Source organism: Hemitrygon akajei, chromosome 4, assembly GCF_048418815.1.
Source record: "Hemitrygon akajei chromosome 4, sHemAka1.3, whole genome shotgun sequence".
Lineage (NCBI taxonomy): Eukaryota > Metazoa > Chordata > Chondrichthyes > Myliobatiformes > Dasyatidae > Hemitrygon > Hemitrygon akajei.
In genome coordinates, this window is record NC_133127.1 from 77,239,783 (window position 1) to 77,264,967 (window position 25,185).

At 38.7% G+C, this 25,185-nt stretch overlaps 1 protein-coding gene across 2 annotated transcripts in view; it reads left to right on the plus strand.

Annotated features, from left to right (window-relative positions):
• The window catches only part of lrba (LPS-responsive vesicle trafficking, beach and anchor containing), an 807,866-nt gene that overhangs the window by 49,945 nt on the left and 732,736 nt on the right, over window positions 1-25,185 (plus strand). For both annotated transcript variants that reach the window (XM_073042906.1, XM_073042907.1), the window contains exons 7-10: window positions 13,206-13,325; window positions 14,517-14,663; window positions 18,099-18,296; window positions 19,682-19,815. In XM_073042906.1, coding sequence (XP_072899007.1) covers window positions 13,206-13,325; window positions 14,517-14,663; window positions 18,099-18,296; window positions 19,682-19,815 — 599 coding nt within the window. The remainder of the gene's footprint in view (window positions 1-13,205; window positions 13,326-14,516; window positions 14,664-18,098; window positions 18,297-19,681; window positions 19,816-25,185) is intronic.

Below are 25,185 nucleotides of genomic sequence, written 5' to 3' on the forward strand. Positions count from 1 at the left end.
TTCTCCCCATATCCTTTCATGCTCTGACGAATTAAAATATATCAACTCCTGCCTTAAATATACATGAAGACTTGGCCTCCACAACTGCTTGTGGCAAAGAATTCCACAGATTCACCACCCTCTGACTAAAGAAATTTCTCCTCATCTCTGTTCTAAAAGGATATCCCTCTATTTGGAGGCTGTGTTCTTTGGTTTTAGACTCTCTCACCATAGGAAGCATCCTCTCCAGATCTATCAAGGTCTTTCACCATTCAATAGGTTTCAATGAGGTCATCCCTTATTCTTCTGCATTCTAGTGAATACAGACCCAGAGCCATCAGATGCTCTTCGTATAACAAGCTATTCAATCCTGGGATCATTTTTATGTATCTCCTTTGAACCCTCACCAGTTTCAGCACATCCTTTCTAAGATAAGGGGCCCAAACCTGCTCACAATACTCCCAAGTGAAGCTTCACCAGTGCTTTATAAAGTATTAACATTACATCCTTGATTTTATATTCTAGTCCTCTTGAAATGCATTGCATTTGTCTTCCTCACCACAGACTCAACTTGCAAATTAATCTTTAAAGAATCCTGCACAAAGACTCCCAAGCCCCTTTGCAGCTCAGTATTTTGTATATCTCTCCATTTAAAAAATATCAATCCTTTCATTTCTTCTACCAAAGTGCATGACCACGCACATCCCAACACTGTATTCCAGCTGCCATTTCTTTGCCTGTTCTCCTAATCTAAGTCCTTCTGTAGCCTCTGTACTTCTTCAAAACTACCTGCCCCTCTATCTATCTTCATATGATCTGCAAGCTTTGCAACGAAACCATCAATTCCATCATCCAAATCATTTACACGTAATGTACAAACAATTGGTCCCAACACAGACTCCTGTGGAACATCATTAGTTACTGCAGCCAACCAGAAAAGACTCCCTTTATTCCCACTCTTTGCTTGCTGTCAAGGATCCACTGTTTTATCCATGCTAGAATCTTTCCTCCAATACCATGAGCTTGTAGCTTGTTAAGCAGCCTTGTGAGGCACCTTGTCAAAAGCAATCTGAAAATCTAAGCACACAACATTAAGTGATTCTCTTTTGTCTATCCTGCTTGTTATTTCTTCAAAGAATTCCAACGGATTTGTCAGGTAAGATTTTCACTTGAGGAAACCATACTGACTATGCCCTATTTTATCATGTGACTCCAAGTACCATGGGTCGTTATTCTTATTAAGTAACTCCAACGTATTCCCAAACACTGAGGTCAGACTAAATGGCCTATAGTTTCCTTTCTTCTGTGTCTCTCCTGTCTTGACCAGTGGAATGACATTTGCAATTTTCCAGTCTTCTGGAATCATTCCAGAACCTAGTGATTCTTGAAAGATCATTTCTAATGCCTCCAGAATCTCTTTCAGAACTCTAGTGTGTACACAATCTGGTCCAAGTGATATCTACCTTCAGACCTTTCAGTTTCCCGAGAACCTTCTCTCTATTTATAGTGACTTCACACACTTCGTGCCCCTGGCACCTAGAACTTCCACCACTTTGCTTTTGAATTCCACAGTGAAGGCTGATGCAAAATAGCCAGTTTGTTCGTTATTTCGTTACTACGTCTCCAGCATTATTTTCCAGCAGTCCAATATTCACTCTCGCCTCATCTTTTACGCTTCAGGTATCTGAAGAGACATAATTATACACAACCCTGTGATTGATTTTCTTTTGAGTATTCACAAAGAAACAATAGAATCAATGAAAAGCTACACATGTCAAAGATGGACAAACATTCAATGTGCAAAAGACAAACTGTACAAATACAAAAAAAAAGAAAAATAGTGAGAACACCAATTGTAGAATCCTTAAGAGTGAGCCCATAGATTGTGAAATCAGTTCAGTGCTGGAGTGAGTGAAGTTATCCTTTCTTTGATGGATACTGCTCTTCTGGGATAGCACTCCTTGTGAATGTGGTCAATCATGGGGGAGAACTTTAACTGTAATGGTTTGCGCTGTATCCACTACTTTTTGTAGGTTTTTCTGTGCAAGGACATTGGTATTCCCATACCAGGCTGTGATGCAACCCTTCAGTATACTCTGTACAATGCATCTCTGGAAGGTTGGCAATGTTTTAGATGACATGCCAAATCTGCACAAACTTCTAAGAAAGTAGAAGGGCTATAGTACCTTCCTTGTAATGGCAGTTATGTGCTGGACTCGGGACAGATCCTTTGAAATGTTAACGCTGAGGAATTTAAAGTTCCTGACCCTCTGCACTTCTGATCCTCTGAGAACTGACTCTGGTTTCCTCCTCCTGTCGTCAATAATCAGCTCTTGGTCTTTCCAACATTGAGTGAAGAGTTGCTGTTGTTGTGGCACTACCACTTGGCCAGATTTCAATCTTCCTCCTAAATGTTGATTCGTTAGCACCTTTGATTTGGCCCGCAACGGAGGTGTCATCAGCAAATTTGAATATGATATTGGAGCATTGCTTAATCTCACAGTCATAAGTATAACACGAGTAGAACAGAGGGTTAAGCACACAGACTTGTGCACCTGTGCTGATAGTGATTGTGGGGGAAATGTCATTGCTAATCCATACTATGGTTTGCAAGTAGCGAAATCAAGGATCTAGTTGCACAGTGAGTTAATGAAGCCTAGGTAGAAACATTGAAAACCTATAGCACAATACACGCCCTTCTGCCCACAAAGTTGCGCCAAACATTTCCCTACCTTAGAAATTACTAGGCTTACCCATAGCCCTCAATTTTTCTAAGCTCCATGTACCTATCCAAAAGTCTCTTAAAAGACCCTTTCGTTGCCGTCAGCACATTCCACGCACTCGCCACTCTCTGAGTAAAAAACTTGCCTCTGTCATCTCCTCTGTACCAGTAGTACTCCCTAGCACCTTAAACCTGTGTCCTCTTGTGACAACCACTTCAGCCCCGGGAAAAAGCCTCTGACTATCCACACAATCAATGCCTTTCATCATCTTATACACCTCTCTCAGGTCACCTCTCATCCTCTGACACTCCAAGGAGAAAAGGCCAAGTTCACTCAACCTATTCTCATAAGGCATGCTCCCCAATCTAGGCAACATCCCTGTATATCTTCTCTGCACCCTTTCTATGGCTTCCACATCCTTTCTGTAGTGATGCGACCAGAACTGAGCACAGTACTCCAAATCTTGGATTTTATTGATTAATTTTGAGGGGATGATTGTGTTGAATGCAGCGCTGCTTTCGATGAATGCATCTTCACTGTCCAGATGTTCCAGGGTTGAGTGAAGAACGAATGAAATGTCATCTGCTGTTGACCTTTTGTGATGGTAGCCTTTTTGGTGTGAATCCAAGTAACTCAGAGGTTGATGAAGCACAACTCCTTCCTGAGAAGAAAAGAGAGGTAGAGTGGATAACAGACTGCTAGAAAATTACACTGGGGTAGTAGCAACTGGGAACAAAGAAATGGCAGACAAACTTAAAGTATTTTACATCAGTCCTCACTGTGGAATACACTTGCAATATGCCAGAAGTTGCAGAATGTTGGGCAGAAGTGAGTGTAGTTGCTATTACTAAGGAGGTGTGCTCGGGGAGCTGAAAGGTCTGAAGGTAGATAAGTCAGCTGGACCAGATAGACTACACCCCAGGGTTCTAAAAGAGGTAGCTGAAGAGGTTGTGGAGGCATTAGTAATAATCTTTCAAGAAGCATTAGTTTCTGGAATGGTTCCAGAGGCCTGGAAGATTGAAAATGTCACTCCACTTTTCAAGAAGGCAGTAAAGCAGAAGAAAAGAAATAATAGGCCACTTAGTCTGACTTCAGTGGTTGGGAAGATGTTGGAGGCACTTGAAAAATGTCAGCCAAAGTCAGTATGGTTTCCTTAAAGAGAAATATTGCCTGACAAATCTGTTGAAATTCCTTGAGGAAATAACAGGCATGATAGACAAAGGAGAGTAGATGGATGTTGATTACTTGGATTTTCAGATGGCTTTTGATAATGTGCTGCACATGAGGCTGCTTAACAAGATATGAGCCCTTGGTATTGGCTGGCTGACAAGAGGCAAAGTGTAAGAATAAAGGGTTGCTACCGGTGACTTGTGTTCTGCAGGGGTTAATATTGGGACCACTTCTATTCATGTGTGTCAACGATTTGGATAACAGAATTGATGACTTTGTGGCCAAGTCTGCAGATGATTCAAAGATAGTGGAGGTACAGGTTGAGAAAGCAGGGAGTCTGCAGAAAGACCTGGACAGTTTGAGAGAATGGGCAAAGAAGTGACAGATAGAATATAGTGTAGGGAAGTGTATGGTCATGCACTTTGGTAGAAAGAATAAATGTGTACAGTCTTTTCTAAATGGGGAGAAAATTCAAAAATCGGAAGTGTGAAGGGAATTGGGAGTCCTTGTGCAGGATTCCTTAAAGGTTAACTAGGTTAAATGCAATGTTAGCACTTATTTTGAGAGTGCTAGAATATAAGAGCAAGGATGCGATATTGAGGCTTTATAAGGCATTGGTCAGATTGGATGGAATATTGAGTGCAATTTTGGGCCCCTTTTTTTAAATTAATTTTTTTATGCCATAAATCACTACGACAAAAACCCAACTACAAAATAAGAGATTAATACAATGCAAGATAAACATACAATAATATGGTTCAAAATAATGATGAAAAAGCACCCAAAATAAAGTCATGTAGAGTTAGTATCCACCCCCCCAAACAGAAAAAACCCCCAACTCCAGACCAACCACTGCAACATGTAGGAAATATTGTTACGTATTCAGGCAACAATAATTATAGATGAGTTAGACGAAGGGTTTTATAACAAATAACACGTTTATTAAACACTGATAACAAACCCCCTTCAAATGTAAACAAACCCAAACAATGATCCGAGCTCAGCTGCTCAAACAGTCCTTAATAGCGTTGCAGTCCCAAACAGTCTTTAAAGCAGTATTGAAAAAAAAAGAGTTCTTTAAAGCGATATGCCGACAGTTCAAAACCTCACGGTACTTTTAAAAGGAGAGACTTTTTTAAAGCGATGTAAATTCTCTTCCACGTCGATGTCCTTCGATTCCCAGCGTCGAACTCCCACGTCGAATTTTATTAAATATAACAGCTTAAAGTGACTGACCTTCCTTCCACAATATTCTCAATCTCTCGCTTTTTCCAGCGGAGACTATCATGAGAATAGTAAACGAAATCCTTCCGAATGAGGATCACACAAGGTCGAAGTCAATCCATCGAAAATCGATTTTTCTCGATCTCCATTTTCCAAACTTCACTCTCCCTTAGCAAAGAAACCGTTGGCTCTGACCTTTTAAACTTTAGGCATTATATAAAACTTCATTTTTAACTAAACTGCATCATCACATTAAATCACACAGTGATATGAAGTCATTTTGGCAAATCCTGCCACGAACTGCCCCACCTGACAGGGTGGGTCTCCCTTTTATACCCTGTAGAAAAAACCTGTCACATGACCTCTACTGGCGGGAAAATGACATCACTCCACCATCACAAAACCATTACCTCATGTCCAGTATAACTTCAACCCCAGTCACGTGACAAGGGTACCACTGTCACGTGTCACGGGTACGTAACAATATAAATTGGAGCATTCAAACCCCGAAAACTGTAAATGAAAATAAGAACAAAAGATAATAATGCCTACTGCCAAGGAAAAAAAAGCTGAAAGTAAGGGACTGAAAAAAAAACTTAATCTAAAGAGAAGTTATGAAAATATTCAAGAAAAGTTCCCCACACCTTATGAAACTTTATGTCCGAATTGAGAAGTAAGTAGTGAATTTTTTCAAGATCTGAACAGGACATAATATCATTAAGCCATTGAGCATGAGTGGGTGGGGCAACATCTCTCCACCTAAGAAGAATTAAACGTCTAGCCAAAAGAGAAGCAAAAGATAATGTTCAACGTTTAGTCGGACTCAAATGTATATCCGTCTCACCCAAGGTACCAAAAAGAGCAGTCAGAGGGTTAGGTTCTAATTGGCAATTAAGAATATGGGATAAGGTTAGGAAAACTTCTCTCCAAAATTTCTCTAGACTAAGACAGGCCTAGTACATATGAATAAGAGAAGCCTTGCCACTTTTACACTTATCACAAACAGGGCTAATGTTAGGGTAAAATTGAGACAATTTAGATTTGGACATGTGAGCCCTATGTACAATCTTAAACTGTAAAAGACAGTGGTGAGCGCAAAGAGAGGTTGAATTAATTGACTTCAGATTCAGATTCAGTTTATTGTTATTTAGAATCCACAAATGCAATGCAGTTAAAAAATGAGACAACATTCCTCCAGAATGATATCACAAAAGCACATAACAAAATAGACTACACCAGAAAATACACATAACGTTTGGCAATCCCCAAACCAGAGTCCGGAGAGGCTGCTGCGTATTAATATCGCGCTACTATTTTAGCGCGTTTCCCGGAAAGGAGCTCCAAATCCACCAGACAAAACAAGACCAAAATCTAAAACTACAAGACCTGCACAAAACCACATAGTTACAACATATAGTTACAACAGTGCAAACAATAGCATAATGCAAGATGCAAGATGGCGGCGCAACGCAGCGCGCAGTGGCCACTTTGGAATGAATATCTGTAATCTGTCAAGTAGGATGCCGTGTACAATCCTGATATGATGGAGACGGACGTGTGAAGCGCGGAGGAACATCTGGTGAAACTCTTGAAATGCCTGTTTCACTGCTGCTGCTACTGTGCGATCGGAAAAATCTCCGGGAGGAAGGCCCCGAATCCTCGGCTTTGCCTGTTGCTTGGTGGCTGGTGCCGGGGTCGAAGCGCTCGGCAGAGATGGTGCTCGGTGTCGGAGGGCTGGTCAGAGGCTCAAAGTTTTTGGACGGACTCGGAGTTGGCTGTGGTCGGGGCTCCCAGAATGCTGTATCGGCAAGCTGCGGCACTGGAGGTTCATGGCGGGAAGAGTTTTAATTCCTTCTGCCGTCTGCGTGAGATGATGGGCTGTCGGGACTTTGAGACTTTCTTTTAAACCGCGCCATGGACTGCTCTTTATCAGATTACGGTATTGCTTCGCACTGTTGAAACTGTGTTATAATTATGTGGTCTTTGTCAGTTAGTCTTTTATCAATTATGGTATTGTCTGCACTGTTGAAACTATATGTTAACTATAACTATATGTAACTATGTGGTTTTGTGTAGGTCTTGTAGCTTTAGTTCTGTCTGATGGGTTTGTAGTTCCTTTCCGGGGAACGTGCTAAGACTGTAGTGTGATATCGATACGCAGCAGCCTCTCCGGACTCTGGATTGGGGATTACCAAACGTTATGTGGTTTTTCTTGTGTGGTCTGTTTTGTGCATTTTTGTGATATCATTCCGGAGAATGTTGCCTAATTTTTTAACTGCATTGTATTTGTGGTTTATAAATGACAATAAACTGAATCTGAATAATTGATTTAAAAAAACAGACCATGGGCACAGTAAAAATAGTCCTAAGATGTTAAAAGACTATAAGTTCGAAAGAAACCACCACACAGTTTCCACAAGTCCTCAGGGTCCTGATAGACTCGTCATCCCACGCAGGCGGCAGAAGGGAATACCCCAGCTATGAATTTCCACGGCGCTGGACTCAGCCTCGCAGATGAAGCACACAGTGGAAAGCGCCCCGACCGCAGCGGACTCCGAGTCCTTCGAACCTCTGAGCCTCCGACCATTCCCTCCGGCACAGCTTCTCTGAGCACCATGCTCTGCCGAGTGTATTAAGACGCCCTTGCCAATGGCCACTGGCTACGTGACCCCGAGGACTGGGGGCCTGTTCTTCTCAGCAGAGACCTGGACCTCGCAGCAGCAGCAACGAAGAAGGCCTTCCTGGAGATTTCCAGATGTTCCTCCGTGCTCCCACGTCCGTTTTTCATCAGATTAGGATTGTGCACGGCACCCCGCATAACAAATAAATCAGTAACAGTAACTTGAGAATTGAGTCCGAAACTGCATCAGATAAAGAAACATTTAAGTCATGCTCCCAAGCCGTTCTAATTTTATCAAAGGGAACGCGCCGTAAGGGCACTAATTTATCATGAATAAAAGATATTAAGCCTTTACCCAGTGGTTTAATAGAAAGAAACAGGTCCACAACGTTTTTCTCAGGCATCGCAGGAAAGTTGGGTAATAAAGGATTAATGAAATGTCTAATTTGGAGGTACCTATAGAATTGGGCATTAGGAAGATTAAACTTAGCAGAAAGTTGTTGAAAAGTTGCGAAACGATTGTCAATGAAAAGATCTTCAAAATGCCTAATGCCCTTTCTATATCAATCATGAAATGTTGAATCATGCATAGAAGGTAAAAAAAAGATGATTATGCAAAATAGGACTGGAAAGGGAGAAACCATGAAGACCATTAAATTTTCTAAACTGGGCCCATATTCTCAGAGTATGTCTAACAAGAGGATTAACAGTTAGTCTAGGCAAGCGACTACGGAGTGCAGATCCAAGAAGTGCAGAAATAGAGAGATCCTTAGTGGAGTTCAACTCCATTGCCACCCACTTAGGACAATCAGACCGGCTATGAAAAAAGGATCAGAAGGTAAGACAGTGAATATTAGCTGCCCAGTAGTATAGACGGAAGTTAGGTAAAGCCATGCCACCTTTTTTAGATTTTTGGAGATAAGCTTTATTAAGTCTAGAACGCTTACCCTTCCATAGATAGGACAAAATAGTAGAGTCTAAGGAATCAAAAAAGGTTTTAGAAATAAAAATTGGAATAGATTGAAATAAATATAAAAATTTAGGAAGGATATACATTTTAATAACATTAACATGACCTACCAGAAACATAGATAAGGGTGACTATTGTGACAAACTCTGTTTTGTAGAGTTCAAAAGATTGGCAAAATTTTCACAAAAAAGATCCTTGAAATTCCTTGTAACCAAGATAAGTAAATTGATTGTTAACTACTTTAAAAGGGAGGTCGCGAAATGTTAATGCTTGTGCTTCTTTATTAATTGGAAAAAGTTCACTCTTGTGTAGGTTAAGTTTATAGCCAGAAAACTGGCTGAATTGATCAAGAAGTAAAAACATTGGGGGTAAGGAAGTGGACGGATTTGATAGAAAAAGTAATAAATCATCGGCATAAAGAGAAACTTCATGCTCAACACCCCTCCTCCAGATCCCTGTCAGTTCAGGACAGCTTCAAAATGCAATCGCCAGTGGCTCTATAGCCAAATCAAAAAGGAAGGGACTTAAAGGGCATCCTTGACAGGTGCCACGTTTAAGGCTGAACGACTGGGAGTGCTGAGAGTTGGTCAGAACAGAAGTGATAGGACATGGGTATAACAATTTGATCCAAGAAATAAAACTTCGACTGAGGTCAAATTTTTCTAAGGGGCCGTTTTTATTTAAAAAAAAAAATGTGCTGGCATTGGAGAGGGTCCAACGGAAGTTCATGAGCCTGAATCTGGGAAGAAAGGGTTAATGCATGAGGAGCTTTTGGCTGTGGTCCTGTACTCGCTGGAGTTCAGAAGAATGGGGATGGAGGTAGGAGAATCTCATTGAAACCTGTCGAATATTGAAGGGCCTGGATAGAATGGATGTGTTTCTTATAGTGGGGGAGTTGAGGATCAGAGAGCACAGCCTGAATTGAGAAACATCCATTTAGATCAGAAGGAGTTTCTTTAGTCAGAAGGTGATGAATCTGTGGGATACTTTGCCATGGACTGGTGTTGAGGCTAAGTCATTGAGTATATTTGAAGTAGAAGTTGATGGATACTTGATTGGTTAAGGTGTCAAAGGTTATAAGGAAGGCAGGAAGGGTTGAAAGGTGTAATAAATTAGCCATGATGGAATGGCAGAGAAAACTTGATGGGCTGAGTTGCCTAATTCTTCTCCAATGTCTTATGGTCTTATTTTATCATGTGCTTCTAAGTACCCTGAAACTTCATCCTTAGTAATGGACTCTTAAAATATTATCAGCCAATGAAGTTAGGGAAAACACCCTATAATTTTCTGTCTTTTGCCTGCCTCCCTTAAAGAGTGGACATTTGTGTTTTTCTAATCCTGTGGAACAATTAGACTTTAATGATACTTGAAAGGTCACTACTAATGCCTGCACTGTCCTTTCAGGTACCTCTTTCAGAATCTTGGGGTGTAGTGCATCTGGTCTTAAGTGACATCCATCTACAGACCTTTCAGCTTCCCAAGCACTTTCTCCTTAGTAAAAGTGACTACATTCCCCTTTGCCCCATGTTCCTCTTGAATTTTTGGGATGTTGCTTGTGTCTCCCACAGTGAAAACTGTACAAAATACTTATTCGGTTCATCTATCATTTATTGTATGTGTTGTTCAGTTCACCTGCCATTGTTTTGTTCACCATTACTATCTCCTCGGCATCATTTTCCAGTGGTCCAATGTCCACATTGCCTTTCTCTTTCTTGTTTTAGATAACAGATGTTCCTTTATAATTGGCTAGCTTAACTTGAATTTCATCTTTTTTTTCCTCCTTATTGCTTTTTATTGTTGCCTTCTGCTGGTTTTTAAAAGCTTTTCAATCCTAGTACTTAATGCTAGTTTTTGAAATATTGCATGACCTTTTTGCTCTATTGCTATTTTTGACTTCCCGCATCAGCCACGGTTACTTCATTCTATCTTTAGAATGATGCTAGCTCTTTTGGATGAAAGGAAAGTAAGCTTTCAGAGAATATTAAAAAGTGACTTTTTTCAAATAATGGAAACGTGTCTACTGTTAGAAACAGTGTATTTTGGGAAAACAAGGAGCCAGCAAACCCATTTTTCTTCACAAAGAAATTCAGAAATAACCTCAAAGTCAGGGAATATGGGGTCTAATGAAAATGAAAGGCTGAACAAAGTAGGTAATAGTAGGGGGAAATTTAAAGGTCTGATATATCCTTGGGCCTGAGAAGCTGCAAAGTAATGAAAAGTGCCCTAGTGGGTGTATTGACCTTTATTTTCCAAAATATTTTAGCTCTGAAACAGTTCCAGAAGATTAGTGGAAAGCCAAGGAAAACTCTTTAAGAAAGGAAGTAGAGAGAAAGCAGGGAATTATAGACTGTTTAGCCTGACTTTCAGAGTGTGGAAAATGTCTTAAGTCCATTATATAAAACAAACAGCAGAGCACTTGGGGAATAAATGGATAATGGCAACATGGATTTATGAAATAAAATTCTGTTTGTGAAATCTTCTGTTATTTTTCTCTTTTGAGAATGTTACTACGAGGTTAGATGAGGGAGAACCAATGGCTGGTGTAACTGGATTTGCCTAAGGCTTTCAATAAGCGCTCACATAAAGATTATGTACTGGACTAGCTGGTACCTAAGCTATTCATTGGATATGTTAATGGTTTTGATGAGGAAGCCAAATGTAATATTTCCAAATTTGCCTATCCCACATATCTTTGTGGATTGTGAACCGCGATGAGAATGCGGAAGGGCTCTAGTATTGTATAGGATATTTTGAGATAGTGGACAGGCATAGTAATGAATAAATATGGGTTTTGGCATTTCTTTTGCTAATAACAAGAAGATTAAATTATTAACTGGGAAAAGGAAAATGGGTGACCATGCATGTATGGCACGCAATGATTAGGAAGGCAAATACATTGGCTTTCATAGACCATAAGACCATCGTGAGAGGGTTCAAATAAGGTTGAGGGATGCCTTCCTGCAATTCCACAGAACCTTTGTGAGATTGTACCTTGAGTACTGTATGCAGTTTTTATAGCTTTGTCCAAAAATGCATGCTCTCATTTTTGAGGGAGTGAGGTGTGCGCGAGGGAGGGAGTCAGTGAGATCTGCTGTTTTGGGATGGCAAAACTGATGAGAGTTGACAGATTGGCCTTATTTTTGGTAGTGTTGAGAAGAATGATAGGGGTTCTAATAAAAAGGTACAAAATTCTATCAGAACAAGTCAGACAAGATGCAGGAGCATGTTCTTGAAGACAGGGCAGTCCAGGAATAGGAGTCACAATATAAGAATAATAGGTAATCAGTTTAAGGCTGAGATGAGGTAAGCCTTCCATGAAACAACAGAAGCAAAATCACCACTACATAAATACATGAAGGGCTGATGTATGGGGTGGGGGGGGGGGGGGGGACAAAAGCAGGAACAGGACACTGAATTTTATGATTATCCACTATATTGAATGGTGAAGCAACCTCAAGAAAGCTAAATGCCTATATTCCTTTTTTTTTGCATTTCAGTTTCTAAATGAGAGTCCTAAAGTAATCTTGTGTTGGTCCCAATTAGTTGCTGGTGGGAATTATATAATTTACTGCTAGGATAGTTAGTTTGAGGATTGTCTTGCTGCTTGTTCTGGTCTCCTGCTGCACAAGCACTACATATATTGGTGTATCATAAGCAGCCGTATGATGGAACAAAAGGTTTGCAACATTTATTAATCTGGTTTATGAACACGGACTACTTAGGCAAGGAATATTGTGACAATATCCAAACATTAGCTATTGCTTTGGGGATTAAAGCAGATAAAAAGTGAATAAAGAAGGAGTCAATCAAAGAGAGGTTGGGATATTTGAATGTTTTAAATTAAAAAGAGGATTGTTTAGTTGTAAAATTTAAAAATGAGCTTGCCTGTCGATTGTAGGGAGGGAAGATGTGTGATGCTAGAGTATGAGGAATCTAGAGAATCAGTGAGTGGGTGATTGTAGGGTATGAGGTGAATGTAGAGATGGATGGTGGTACTGAAAATGTAATATGTGAGGCACTTGTGTTACCAGATGCCAGTCCAGGTAAACAAAGATGGAAGTGATAAATACATTTTGATAATTATTATTTCTGAGACAACCAATAGGAAAGTATGATTTAATTTGATAATAAATAAGATTGTCTTAAAATATTAACAATTGAATAAAAGCATAAATCCTGAATTAAAAGTCATCTTGAACTTTGGAAGATTGTTTTGAGATACAGAAATGCTTACCATGTTGAAAGCTTGGACATTTCTAGTTTATCTAGTTTCTTCCTTCTAACTGTAGTGAAATGGTTCATATTTGCAGCTTGTAGACCATTCTTAGTTGTTTTTTAAAGATTGTAGCTGAGAAAAACAATCGTGTATGAACCTAGCAAGATACTTATTGTTGTGATTAAGTTTTCAAAAGAAGAAAATACATAATGCAATTTAGACCATGGTATTTTGTCATAATATCTAACCGTTTACATGTAGTTTCTTAAAACATAGTAGAATTAAAATAATCCTTTGTTGCAGTGGTACATGGTGACCATTGTACATATCTATCATCGTTGGAAGAACAGTGAGATCCGCTGCTATGTGAACGGTGAACTGGCATCTTTTGGGGAGATCACCTGGCTTGTGAATACCAGTGATGTAAGTAGAATTACAAGGTGAAAATTTGAAATACTGTACACCTTATAAATATTTTGGCCTGTGTTTTACCTTTTGTTAAATTCCTTGACCTGAAAATGTATCTTTAAATAACTATTGATCTTTATTAATCCTTTTTTTATATTTACAAATTATATCATGGATTAAAACTTTCAAGTTCTTTTCTGCAAAATTTGAGGGAATAGATCCTGTTTATATATTGCATCTCTTTTTCTTGTTGTGGCATCTTTGTTCCATTCTCAATGCTTTTTATAAATTAAAATCATTTGGTAATTAAGAATCTCCTGATGGAATATTATAACAAGTTTTGTAATAATTATATATATTATATATAAAATATAACAATATTATTACAAGTGAGGGGAAAGGGACATGGGCCCCTTGCCTCTCAGTTGTCAGTTAAACTTCCCTGCTCATGCTTTGAGACTTTCCTTTCTGATTTCTTTCCCTTCCTCACTCTATATTTTAAAATCTGGTTCGCTATTCATTTACAGTTATGATGAAAGTTATTCAGATTGAACTGTGTTTCTCTGCAGAAACTGACCAGCACTTCTGTCATTTTAGAGAGTATCTTAATTCTCTGCTAAATGTAGCCTGGAAGTATTGAATCGGAACTATAGTCAATTACATAATTGGAGAATTTTAAAAAGAGTTTTGAAGGATTTGATTATTCATTATATTTTGTATTCATATTTCATTTTCAGGTTTAAAGTAGAGCCATAACATATTTGATTAGAAATTAAAATATCTTGCATATTTTCCACAGATCACTATAACCGAGAAGATAAACTGCATGCTTCTCCCATTTTTGTTCAGAGTTAGTTTTGTTTTGCTGTTTTCTCAGATGATGCATTACTTAGCTTAAAAACATGAAGGCTTAATAAATTTTTTCGAGTTTGATTATTTTGAGTACAATTATTTTCCAGGCTGCTGTCTTCTGAAGGTTGTACCCTTCATACTAGAGGCATTTGTCACCTATATGTTAACATTGTTATAAGCACTAGCTCAAGGCTCTTTTAAGTGGTGAAGGACAGATAAATTCAAGATTGAACATTAATAGCATTTAGAAATTACCTTAAAATTTAATCTATTCTATTACCTTGGTTAAGAAATCAAATTTTTGACATAATAAAATTGCATAACATACATAAAATAATTTGTTGATCTTTTTAGACATTTGACAAATGTTTCCTGGGATCTTCAGAAACAGCAGATGCAAATCGAGTATTCTGTGGGCAACTTGGAGCAGTTTATGTGTTCGCTGAGGCTCTCAATGCAGCTCAGATATTTGCAATATATCAACTTGGTCCTGGATACAAGGTATTGTAAAGCAGAGATAAAACAAAATATCGAAGATGCTGGGAATCTGAAATGGAACAGATAATGCTAGGAATATTCAATAGTACAGTTAGCATCCATGAAGAGAAATATTTTGTGGTAATAGGTTTTCATCAGAGCTGGGTTTTGGTAGAGTTGAAACAAATTGTAAGTTGCAGAGAAAGATGGGGTGGATAAATAGAAACTCAGCGACTGTAAGATAGAAGATATTGAATGACAAAAGTGGTGATAGACTGAAGATAGCAGTGTTACAAGGATGAACTCAAGTATTAACCCTCAATAATCAGTTAGGCACAGAGAATCTGTATTTACTGACAGTCACTTTTTTGGGCTCATTTAGCAAACACATGAATTTACAAAACTTGAATACCTGAGTGAACACTGACCAGATTTCCCTGACCTCCACCCCTCCAACCCTCCCTCCCTCCCTCCCCCCCCCCCCCCCCCAACAGTCAAAGAAGAGAAAAGGTAATACCCAGTAGAAGCAGTAAAAGGAATCTACTCTGGTTAAGGAATGTTCTTGATTCCAATGTAATTTCCATATTTCTGATGTGGAGACATTCCCTTCTGCAGTGGCTGGTTTCCACAGAGCTGTCACTGTCTGTGCTCCTGAAATAATCCATTCTTATTCTTTTCCTGATCAGATAAATCTATGATGTTTCAATTTAGTTGGCTCAAGGTAATCCGACCAACCTGTGTTAGCTTCTAATTGGATGTGTCCCAAGGTTATGAGCAGTATTGCTTTATGGTTCTGCCTTCAGCATTTTGACCTGGATAATGTCTCAGACTGGCTCAAAGCTGGACCCAGTGAATCAGATCGCAGGGTATTCTTTCTGCTTACCTGCCACTTAACATAATAAATAGCTTCCTATCTGAGAACGGTCTCAGGTTTAGCAGATCATCAGCAGAAACTCCTTGTATCCACATTTAAGTTATCCCTAAGCAAGAACCAGTTCACTGAACAATCTCACAAAATGGTGCCTGCAAGAACAATCTCACAAAATGGCTGACTCCATTCCTGCAACCACATTGGCAAAAACAAAGTTTTTTGCTTTGTCAAGTTCCACTGCTCTCACCTCATTCCTATGAGCTGATTTGAAGACTGTAGTTCTTATTGTCCAGCAGCAGTAAAGGCTCATGAGTAACCAAAGTTATGTTTAGGACCTGTAAAAAGATGAATGAAATGTGAGCACAAGGAAATCTGTAGATGCTTCCAGTCCTTCCAGGTGAGGCGACACAGCAGCTAGTGTGGTATACTGTTCCTGGTGCTCCCGGTGCGGCCTTTTATATATTGGTGAAACCCGATGCAGACTGGGAGACCGTTTTGCTGAACACCTATGCTCTACCTGGCAGAGAAAGCAGGATCTCCCAGTGGCCACACATTTTAATTCCACGTCCCATTCCCATTCTGATTTGTCTATCCATGGCCTCCTCTACTGTCAAGATGAAGCCACACTCAGGTTGGAGGAACAACACCTTTATATTCCGTCTGAGTAGCCTCCAACCTGATGGCATGAACATTGATTTCTCTAATTTCCGTTAATGCCCCTCCTCCCCTTCTTACCCCATCCCTGATTTATTTATTCCCCCTCCCTATTTTTTCCTCCCTTTGCCCATCACTCTGCTTGTTCTCCATTTCTCTCTGGTGCTCCCCTCCCCCTTTCTCCCTAGGCCTCCCGTCCCATGATCCTTTCCCTTCTCCAGCTCTGTATCCCTTTTGCCAATCACCTTTCCAGCTCTTAGCTTCACCCCTCCCCCTCCTGTCTTCTCCTATCATTTTGGATTTCCCCCTCCCCCTCCTATTTTTAAATCTTTTACTATCTTTTTCTTTCAGTTAGTCCTGACAAAGGGTCTTGGCCCGAAACGTCGACTGTACTTTTTCCTATAGGTGCTGCCTGGCCTGCTGCGTTCCACCAGCATTTTGTGAATGAAATGCTAGCATTTTTCAATTCTGTCGAAGTCATTGACTTGTTATATGAAATCATCAGAGTTGCTTCTTGATATGCTGAGTATTTCAAGTTTTTTTAAAAACAAAAATGTAGTTTAAAGATAATTGACAATTTGGATTTTGGGAGAGAGTTTTACCTTGATGGATCAAAAGAGATTTTTCATTTCTTGGCAGTTTATCTTGTAAATCTGCTAATATGATAAATAACTTACTTGTGCTACAGGTGTTCATCCTTGAATGTTTATGCTGTTGATACCTGTGAAATGAAAAACATCAACATAATTGTATTCTACAGGATTTCTATATTATATTTCCTTATGACATGAAAAGAGGCCATTTGATACATTGAGTCAGTGATGGACTGCAGAGCACTCCCACCCCACCCCCCTCGCTCATTTTTCTAGTAAGTTATTCTCCCCACATTCCCATCAAACACCCCTCTCCTACCAAGCTGTTCAGATTACACATCAACCTACACAAGGGGCAACTTAATAGTGGTCAAATATCCAACCGACCATCTCTTTGGGATTGGGGGAAAATTGAAACACTGAGGCTATAGGGAGAACGTGCCAACTTACAGTCATCACCGGAGGATTGAACTGTGAGGGCAGCAGAGGCCAGGTTTGCAGCTTTACAGATGAGCTGCCCACTGTCTTGAGAAGAATGTGACGCACGTCCAAGGTCCAGCATATGAATGGAGACTACTCAAGCACATGTCTAAGTGCTTAAGCTATGTTGGAAGTGGTGTTTGGTATACAGTAGAAAGCAACAGCTTGTAGTTGTGTAGCATCTTTTAACACAGTGAGGCATTGCAAGATACTTCAGACAACCATTTGATACTAAATATCTTGATGTTTAGCAGTAGATAATAAGTTTTTAATAGCTTGGTCAAAGGGGTAAGTTTTATGTAGTGTTTTAAATTAGGAAAGAGAAGCAGAGATATTTAGGAAGAGCATTCCAGACCTTGAGCCCTTGGCATAGCAGGCACTTTTAGTAGTTGAGTGATTTTAAAATTGTTTGTTCAAGAGGGCAGAATTGGGAGAAGAGGGTTGTAGAGGTTTTTTTTTAAAAGCTGAAATTTGGAGAGGTAGTAATGGACTATTAAAATAAGGTTGAGAAGTTAAAAGTTGTAATAATGCTTTCTCAGAAAGTCATGGCAGAAATGATTGTAATGTGTATATTTTGTAAGTAAATGAGTCATGCAGGAGAAATTGCATGTTGAATCCTCAAAGTAGAGGACATGTACTGAAATTTGTGATGTTCCCAAGGCTGAATATACATCAAGCATTGATAAACAACCAGACAATGACTATGAAAGGCAAATGTTTGTCAGAAGAAGTTCGAAGTCCACACTTTTGAGGTTTCAGCACCAAAAGCCTCGAAGATTGTCATTTGTGGAATTGAATCATTTTGTGCTATTAAATAATCTCAACTTTCATTTTTGATGAGAAGCATTTGTACTTTTCTAGGGTGCTTTCAAATTTAAAGCAGAAAGTGATCTCCTACTAGCAGAACATCACAAGTCACTACTTTATGATGGCAAGCTCTCCAGCAGCATTGCCTTCACATACAATCCAAAAGCTACAGATGCTCAGCTGTGTTTAGAATCATCCCCGAAGGATAATCCATCTATTTTTGTTCATTCTCCTCATGCTCTCATGCTACAGGTAAGAGATGGTCTGTTTTGCACTTAAAAAAAAAGTATGTTTTCCTGTTAATTATTTTTAATGGCTAAAACATATTTTGAAGTATTGACAAATCTCTAATTGAAGAATGTGTTAAATTTAGTAAAGTTCTCTTCAAATTTAAATGGCTTTATACATCTATGGTGCTTGAGGTGTTACGTGCCAGCAGCCATAGATCATAGACACAGATTTTAAGGTTAAACAAATATATTGTCAATACCTACCCAAAATATAGACAATTAAAACAGTTGGTCCCCTAACCAGAAATTAACAGTGCAATGCATTTTAGCTCACAAACTGTGGAGGTCTGGAAACAGTTCCTCCCGTGTCTTACTCAAACAGAGTTCTAGGATGGCAATCCAGAAATGACACAAGATGACGATAACGGAAAATTCCACAGGACAAGTGATCATCACGTAACACACTGGATCCATGCAGGGGTAACAAAGTGACTGTCACAGAAGATTCCAGAGGTCAAGTGGATGTCACTTAAATATTAGAGTCCACGTAGGGATAACAAAGTGATGCCTAAGTTCCAAATTCCACATAGGGATATCACAAGGTGACGGTCATGGAATATTCCTTAACACAAGTGGTCGCCACGTAACACACCCGAATCCATGTATGGTTTAACAAAAAGTGGTCGCCACAGAATACTTCAAAAATCCGAGTATGGATCATCCAAAGTGACAGTCACGTATCCAATATGCACTGTGCGCTGCAAATGATCACTATCTTCTGGACACGGAGAAATATTGGGAACGCCCACTGCTGTAGTGAACTCTTCAACCAACTCAACTCTCTCTCACTGGTAACTCACAGTCCGTTGCATCGCTTAGCTGCAGAAATTTTCAGAAACCTCCCGAATTCAATAGAAAAAGCCTACCCTCATTTGTTATATTATGCCATTTGCATGCCTCATCCAGGCGCACCTAAATGATGCCATCCCACGCCCTGTTCAGGCGCACCTAAGTGATGCTTACGGTTAATCCAAGCAACCTTGACAGGTAACAGAGGAACTCTTTGCAAGTGACTCTGCACTATCATGTTTTCTTTCTTGACTTGAAGCTAAGCCTGTTAAATTGTGAAAGTAAGGTAGATTTTGTACTTGGATTTAATTTATGTGAATAACGTGGATTTTTGGGGGATAAAAGATGTATTGCTTTTGCTTGTATAACACTTGCCACTTGCCTTTGCTTTAGAAAGATTGAGAGTAAATGTGGCCAAAATATAATTGCTTTTTCAATATTTCATTTAGTTTTACAATTTTTTAAATTCTTTTTTTCTGCTTTTGAGGTGTATGTTGAGTTAAGTCAGAGGTTATCTTTCTAAAATTTTGATTTGAGCTTTGAATTTTTTCTTAACAGGATGTGAAAGCTGTTGTAACACATTCAGTACAAAGTGCTATCCATTCGATTGGTGGTGTTCAGGTGCTTTTTCCATTGTTTGCACAGCTTGACTATTGTCAGCATTCTTCGGACCAAGTAGACAGTACTGTGTGGTAAGTGAATTTCATGATGTTCCTACCACTGGTTGATTGATTTGTAAATAGGATACTGTTGATGGATTAACAAGTTTAAAGAACAATCCCTTCACCCACAACACCCTGTCCTTGCTGACAAACAATAGCTTCTGGTTCTGATTTGAATGTTCTTGTTTTAAAATCCCACTTGCCCCTCTGTTTCAGTTTTCTCTAGTCCTGCATCACTGAGATGTTTGCTTCTCTGAGCTGAATTGCTCAGCCATTGGCAACAATGCTTTCAGTTGCCAAGACCATGAAATTTTCTACTTGTATCTTTCCGCTTGCCTTTATAGCACCTTGTGTCTCAGTATCTACAGTACTGTGCAAAAGTTCTGGGCACATACAAAAAAAATCTGAAAAGTGAAGATGCTTTTAAAAATGAAATGAAAGTTGTCTAAATACAAAAAAACATTTACTATAAAGAGCAGTAAGTAGTAACAAACTAAATCAAATCAATATTTAGTGTGACCACTCTTTGCCTTTAAAAACTGCATGAATTCTCTTCAGTACCCTGTTGTACAGTTCTATAACAAAATTGGCCGGTAGGTTGTTCCAAGCATCTTGGAGAGCTTGCCACAGTTTTTCTGCAGGCTTTGGCTGTCTTGCTTGTTTCTCTCTCTCCAGGTAATCACAGGCAGCCTCGATGTTGAGATCAGGGCTCTGTGGAGGCCATACCATCTGTTGCAGAACTACTGGTTCTTTTCACTGAAGATAGTTCTTTGTGACCTTGTTTGTATGTTTGGGGTCACCGACCTGCTGCAGAATGAAGTTGGGATTGATCAGATACCTCCATGATGTGGTGGATGAAAATCTGCCTGTACTTCTGAGCATTAACGATTCTGTTAATTCTGACCATATCGCCAACTCCATTTGCAGAAATGCAGCCCCAGACCTGCAGGGAACCTCTGCCATGCTTTACTGATGACTGCAAGCACTCATCCATGTAGCACTCTTCAGCTCTTCTACAGACAAACCTGCCTGCTGTTTGAGCCAAATATTTTACATTTTGATTCGTCAGTCCAGAGCACTTGCTTCCATTGTTCATCACCCCATTCCTTGTGTTTTTGTGTTCACGCGAGTCTCTTGTCTTTGTTTCCACTTCCAAGGAATGGCCTTTTGGCAGCAGCTCTTCCATGAAGACCACTCCTGACGAGTTCTCTGGACTGTAGAGAGGTGTATCTGGGTTCCAGTGGTTTCTGTGAGTTCAGAGCTGATAACAGTGCTGGATTTCTTCTGATTAGAGCCAACATCAGTTTGATATATCTCTCGTCTGCTGCACTCAGTTTCCATAGCTGATCACTGAATTGGACAACACATCTCGAGACTCCTGTCTGCTGCTAAGTTTCTGCTTTGGAGAGAGCTTGCTTATGCAGGATGACCTCATTGTGTCTTGAGGGTATGCTCACTCTTGCCATGGTATAAGGATCGATGATTTGAAGATTAAACTGTCACATCTGCCACACTCTCATCTTTTAGTTTGGTTGTTTTTCACCCAGTTTGATTCCTTCTACACCTGTTTCAGTTAATCATTTTAGTTCATTTAACATGTCATTGATCATTAGCACCTGTTGCTGGGTTATATATCTTTAATGTAATCAAGTTTTTATTTGAAAAGAGGTTGACTGTCTATTCATTTCCATAGATGCTGCCTGACCTCTCAAAATGCTGGAGGAACTCAGCAGGCCAGGCACCATTTACGGAAAAGAGTAAAACGTTGATGTTTCAGGCTGAGACCCTTCATCAGGACTTGACATACTACACTACAGTGGTTAATTTCAGTAAAGTTCTTCCATTATTTGCATTATAGGCATCTGCCTTTTGTATTTTGTTTTAATATCTAAGGTTATCAGTGCATGGACTATTGATTAGTAAATAACAATGTGTGTCTACATGTGATTGACAAATCAAAACAGATTTTAGGTAAACATTAAAATTGTTAATGAGGTTTTTTTTAAAGAATAAATAATAGTGAATTGGAAGTAGCTAGAACACAAAATTTCACATTGCTTAAGTTTTGTGAGGAATGTTTTTCTTTTTTGGGATAAATGTAAGGTTCCAAATTTTTGGCAATGAAACTGGTAGAATTCTGAATGTTTTGTTGTAAGATTACCTGTGACTTTTTTTTTGGGGTAATCAAAATACATTTTTTCCTGATCCTTGAGGGCTTGTAAAATGCAAACCCATTTCCCACTCTGTCTCATACTCATTATTTAACATGAACATAGTTTCTGGACAATATAGGTAAGTGGGCTGTTTTGTAGCTTTTTATTGTACTACATGTCTATATGCCTTAAATTTATTTTATTTTAGCTTAGGCTTTAGTCAAAAAAAAACATGTCAACTTCCACCACCCACCTCTATTTCTACATCTAATTTGACAATGATCTTTTGTGTCTTAAAGTTTAGTCATGGTGGTTTTGACATTTTAGCTGTTTTAACCAGTAATGGTTAACTGGGAAGATTATTTGTTTCTAAACTGAACTTTGAACTTTTGAATATCTCTTTTGTTACTTTACATCAATAATCAAGTATATCTGTATAGTTTTAACCACCTTTAGCTGAAGTCCCCTCTTAACTTTAAAACAAAATCAGGAGACTACCATTCCTCTCATCAAAACCCCCCTAGCTTTTGAGAGATCAGTCGTATTCTCCTCCTATCTTTGTAAATTATTATTTCTTGGATATCTGTAAAAGTCCAAAATGACTTGGGTTTCTGCCTCTTTATAGATGGCAAGCTGAGGATACAGTAGCACTTATCAACTATCTTATTTTTCCAGCTATCTCATGGTTTGCCGTTGGCCTACTGGGTTCTTTTTCCCATTCTCCCGTTTTTAAGCTTGCCTGGCTCATTGGAGATTTTGTTAAATTGCTGTGGATCATCAATAACAAAATTAAATGTGAAGTAATATAGAGTCATGAAAAACTTCCAGTCTGGCATTAATCAAGTCCTGAGGAGGTCAGATTACTGGAGTTTTACCTGAATACCTGCCTTGAATTTACTTGAATCCATCACAACTCCAATTATGCCTGCCACTTCAAATTCCATATTTAGATTTTCAAACCATCTGGAAAATTCTGGAAACAGCTTTTTGTATTTTGCCATATATACATTTGCCATTATTTTCTACATTTTTGTGAAATTGTCTCTTAACCTATCTTGCTACAAGAAGCAAATCACTAGCATTTCCAGGCCAACCTATCTTTTCAATTGAGAAAACATTTATTCCTCTCACTGTTTTGCACTTTAAAAAAAAATCCTGTAATGCTATCTATTAAAAATAGACAATATGTATTTAATCACTTTAATTGAGCAGAGATGATGTTTTTCTTTACAATCAAATAAATGTATATTTTGCTATGATCCATAATAATAATAATAATAATGATAATGCTGGACAACAAATTTTTTTTTGAAATTGATGCTTCCTCAGAATTTATTTTTGGTTATGATGGACCACTTGAAGCTGAACACAAATATAATTTCCTTCTACTTTGTACCATGTAGGAATTTGGAGAAACAGGAAATTAACTTTTATTGAATATAATGCATTTAATTGCATAAAAGTACTGACACTTTGCAATAGTTCAACTCACCTAAAAATATTTGTTTTTATTTGTACTCTGTGTCTGAGGCTTCTCATTGAAGTGTTGAACAGTAATCAGCCAGCACTGATGGATTCTAGTTGTCCTGCTACCATTTGTCCATGACTGCAATGTTCTGGTGAAACCTTTCACCATGCTTATCACTGACTGTGACAAGGTTTGCATGAGAGAAGTCTAAATGAGAATGCAGAAAATGAATCTTTAGTGACATGTTTTAACAGGAAGCATGTTGTCAACCAGCTGCAAGTAGCTTGGTGCTCTGTAGTTGCTAAGAAAATTTTCAACAATATCCTTGAATGCCTTCCATGTGATTTATTTCTATTTTTTTGTTCTTTGGTCTACTAGAAGTTCTTCAAATTGCCTGTCATTGATGACCTGTTTGATTTGTGGACCAACAAAAATGCCTTCCTTAATCTTGGCATTAGTTATTCTGGAAAACTGTCTTAAATATTGAAATCCTTCACGGAAACTTTTATGCCTGGTGACAACAGATTCCATCCTTGCAGTTTTGAACCCAGTAATTCTGCTTTTGCCTTTGACAAACCCAAGTCGCTGACTAGATTATTTAACTCAGACTGAGTTATTGGATGAGGCTCACTCAACATAAAGGGTTCAGGTTCCGTATCAGTATCTATGTCGTTTTCTATTCCTGGCTCATGCATCGAGGCATCTTCGTCTGCCTCCCTCTAAACTCCATGTATCTGGTGGCTTTGATTCAAGAAGACAGCACATATTGCTCAACGAATGTGAGGAGTCCAGGCTTTGTGTTGGTCACCAATTTTACACCCAAAGTTGAGCTCATAGGTGTTCTTAATAAGTTGAATCATGTTCCGTTTTTGAGATTTAAGTGTATACTTGCCACAAATATAATAACGGAAACTATCATGGCTGTTGCAACATTGGCAAGACATTTTGCTATCACAAGTACTTCTGAAAATACAATTACTTTATCATAATGAGTACACACAATATCCTGTATGTGTAGATCATGTGATCGTAGGCCAGTATACTGTACATGTAAACTCAATGCCTAGAACAGAGTGTGTGTGTGTGATGCTGTTATAGTCTTTCTCAAGTTCAATTTAGGAATTGAATTACAGTTTAGGAGTGTAGTCCAAAAAAAACTGACTTGCCAGTTATTTTTTTGAGGGAGATTGTTTAAATTCAAGAGGCAGGTGGAAGAAGACCTGAGAGTTCAAGCAGGATTATAAAATGAAAATGATTCTGTGATGTACTTGGGGTCCAGAACATTTAAAAACTTTAAAGTAAGGAAGAGGACTTTAAAGTCAATTCTAAAAGATGCAGGAAGCCAATGCAGAGTAGCTAGTATGGGAGTGATATGTTCCCTCATCCTGGTTTTGGTTAAAAGTCTAGCAGTGGCACTCTGAACGAGTTTAAGTTTATTTTAATGGATTGTTTTGAAGCCGTTAAAAATGCATTCAAGTAATCTAGTCTTTATGATATAAAGGTGTAATTTAGTTTTACAGCATCAATAAATGACAGAAACAAATGTACCTTTGCAATTATTAAAAGTGTAGGAATGCTGTTCTTGTTACTTTGTAGGATTTAAAATTCAAATCTGAATCAAGCATAATGCCCAGGTTAGTTACTCTTGATTTTATAAGAGGTGCCAAGTTCCCAAAGTTTTCAATAAGTTTATCTCTTTGGCTTTACCAAAAGAATATCAGTTTTATCTTCATTTAGTTTTAGGAAATTATTGCTCATCCATTTGTTTATTGCAGCCAT